Source organism: Propithecus coquereli, unplaced genomic scaffold (genome assembly GCF_000956105.1).
Source record: "Propithecus coquereli isolate 6110/MARCELLA unplaced genomic scaffold, Pcoq_1.0 Scaffold22, whole genome shotgun sequence".
Classification (NCBI taxonomy): Eukaryota; Metazoa; Chordata; class Mammalia; order Primates; family Indriidae; genus Propithecus; species Propithecus coquereli.
The window spans coordinates 5374844-5376350 of record NW_012147189.1 but is presented as its reverse complement, the minus strand read 5'-3'; the positions used below and the strand labels follow the sequence as shown (position 1 = coordinate 5376350).

The window sequence follows — 1507 nt, the reverse complement described above, 5'->3', positions numbered from 1 at the left end:
TTTAATCATGTTCCTTACTAATTTGGGAAATATAATTCAGAGCATACAGAACCTGGGAGATATAACTTATAGTTTTGGTAGTTTGGATAAAATAAATATTAAATGCAATAGAATTTGCTGTAACAGTCTTAATATGTGAAAGCTCTAATGACCTTTCAAATGATACAGGAAGCTAGAAATGATGAGCCATGATATACACCTGTTCTTTTTTTGAGACATCTCCATGAGAGTTCTTTTAAAAGAACTTTTCAGAGAAGCAACTGGGCAAAATACACGGAGCCAAAGAGACAACCCATCTTTCAACTAGAAACAAAAGGCTCCCTAAACCTTCTTTTTGTGAGTCATCTACTTCTTTGGCCTATTCTGATTTCATTTTGAATCTGAGCTCTAAGTGTATGCTATCCTCCAGTAGTAATAATGTGATCCTCTACCCAGGTTACTTCCTGGGGCTGATGTACCCATCCCTCAGCTGCTAGAAACAACAGCTTCTGGGTTCCTCATTGGGAAACATCATCAGCTGCAGCAAACAGTCTCACCCAAGGTTGTGCCCCACCTAGAGGGTGGCCGGAAGTCAAGGACTGCTAAAATGGGGATGTCAGTGGCTCAGCCCTAAACTGGGAACGACTCCAAAGGACTGGCTCAGCTCCAGAACTCTCCCACAGGATCGAGCTCAGTTGTAATCGCCTGTGGATCAACTTCTCCCTCCGCACATTCTTGCCTTCCTCACATCCTCATAGATGTATCTCCCTAGAAAACCTTCTGTCCACAACTCTTAATCTCAAAGTCTATTTACAGGAAACCCATGCTATATCACTCCACAACTCTGATCTACTTTTTCATAAGTCTGGCTATTTCATACAGACTTGTTCCCTATTTAGTGCTTTCATTTTACCTAAATCTCAAAACCACGTTTTGATGTCCAGTTAGATTGGTTTTATCTTTCTGACAATGTAATACATCCACAATTTGGCCAACTGATGTACCAAACTTCAAAAGGGACAACGTTTTTACAGGTAATTTTGGTTTTATAGAAAAAAATAACAATAACCACAACAATAAAATTAACGTTAAATTGTATCCCTCTCCACGGTGATTAGTAGGAATCCATGTTGACATGGTCAAACCCAAACACTTCATCCATCAGGCAGGGTTTGGTCCCACATATCAATAGTCACCATAATTTAAAAGTGTATTCTATAATTTTGTAAATTACATACCACTCCTGAGGTAGGAAATACATCACTAATACTTCCATCAGCTTCCCACGCTACGGTTATACGACCATATGTTCCTTTTAAGCGCTCAACATTCAAGGTTACTAGGCTATCTTGCTCCATTTCTTCCACTTGCTTATATAATGAGTTCTAAAAATTACACAGAAAGTCACAAAAGGTTATGTGAAATTACCTAAATAGACTTTTCTTTATTTCATATTGTTATGCATTTGCAAACTTCACAGTACTAAGCAACCTGATAAAGTGAAAAACAATTATTAATAAAAATAATA

At 37.9% G+C, this 1507-nt stretch overlaps 1 protein-coding gene across 1 annotated transcript in view; it reads right to left on the bottom strand.

Annotated features, from left to right (window-relative positions):
• Window positions 1-1507, bottom strand: part of ADGRV1 (adhesion G protein-coupled receptor V1) — a 539879-nt gene that overhangs the window by 385599 nt on the left and 152773 nt on the right. Inside the window, exon 49 of the mRNA XM_012644750.1 lies at window positions 1218-1364. Within this exon, the coding sequence (XP_012500204.1) occupies window positions 1218-1364 (147 nt within the window). The remainder of the gene's footprint in view (window positions 1-1217; window positions 1365-1507) is intronic.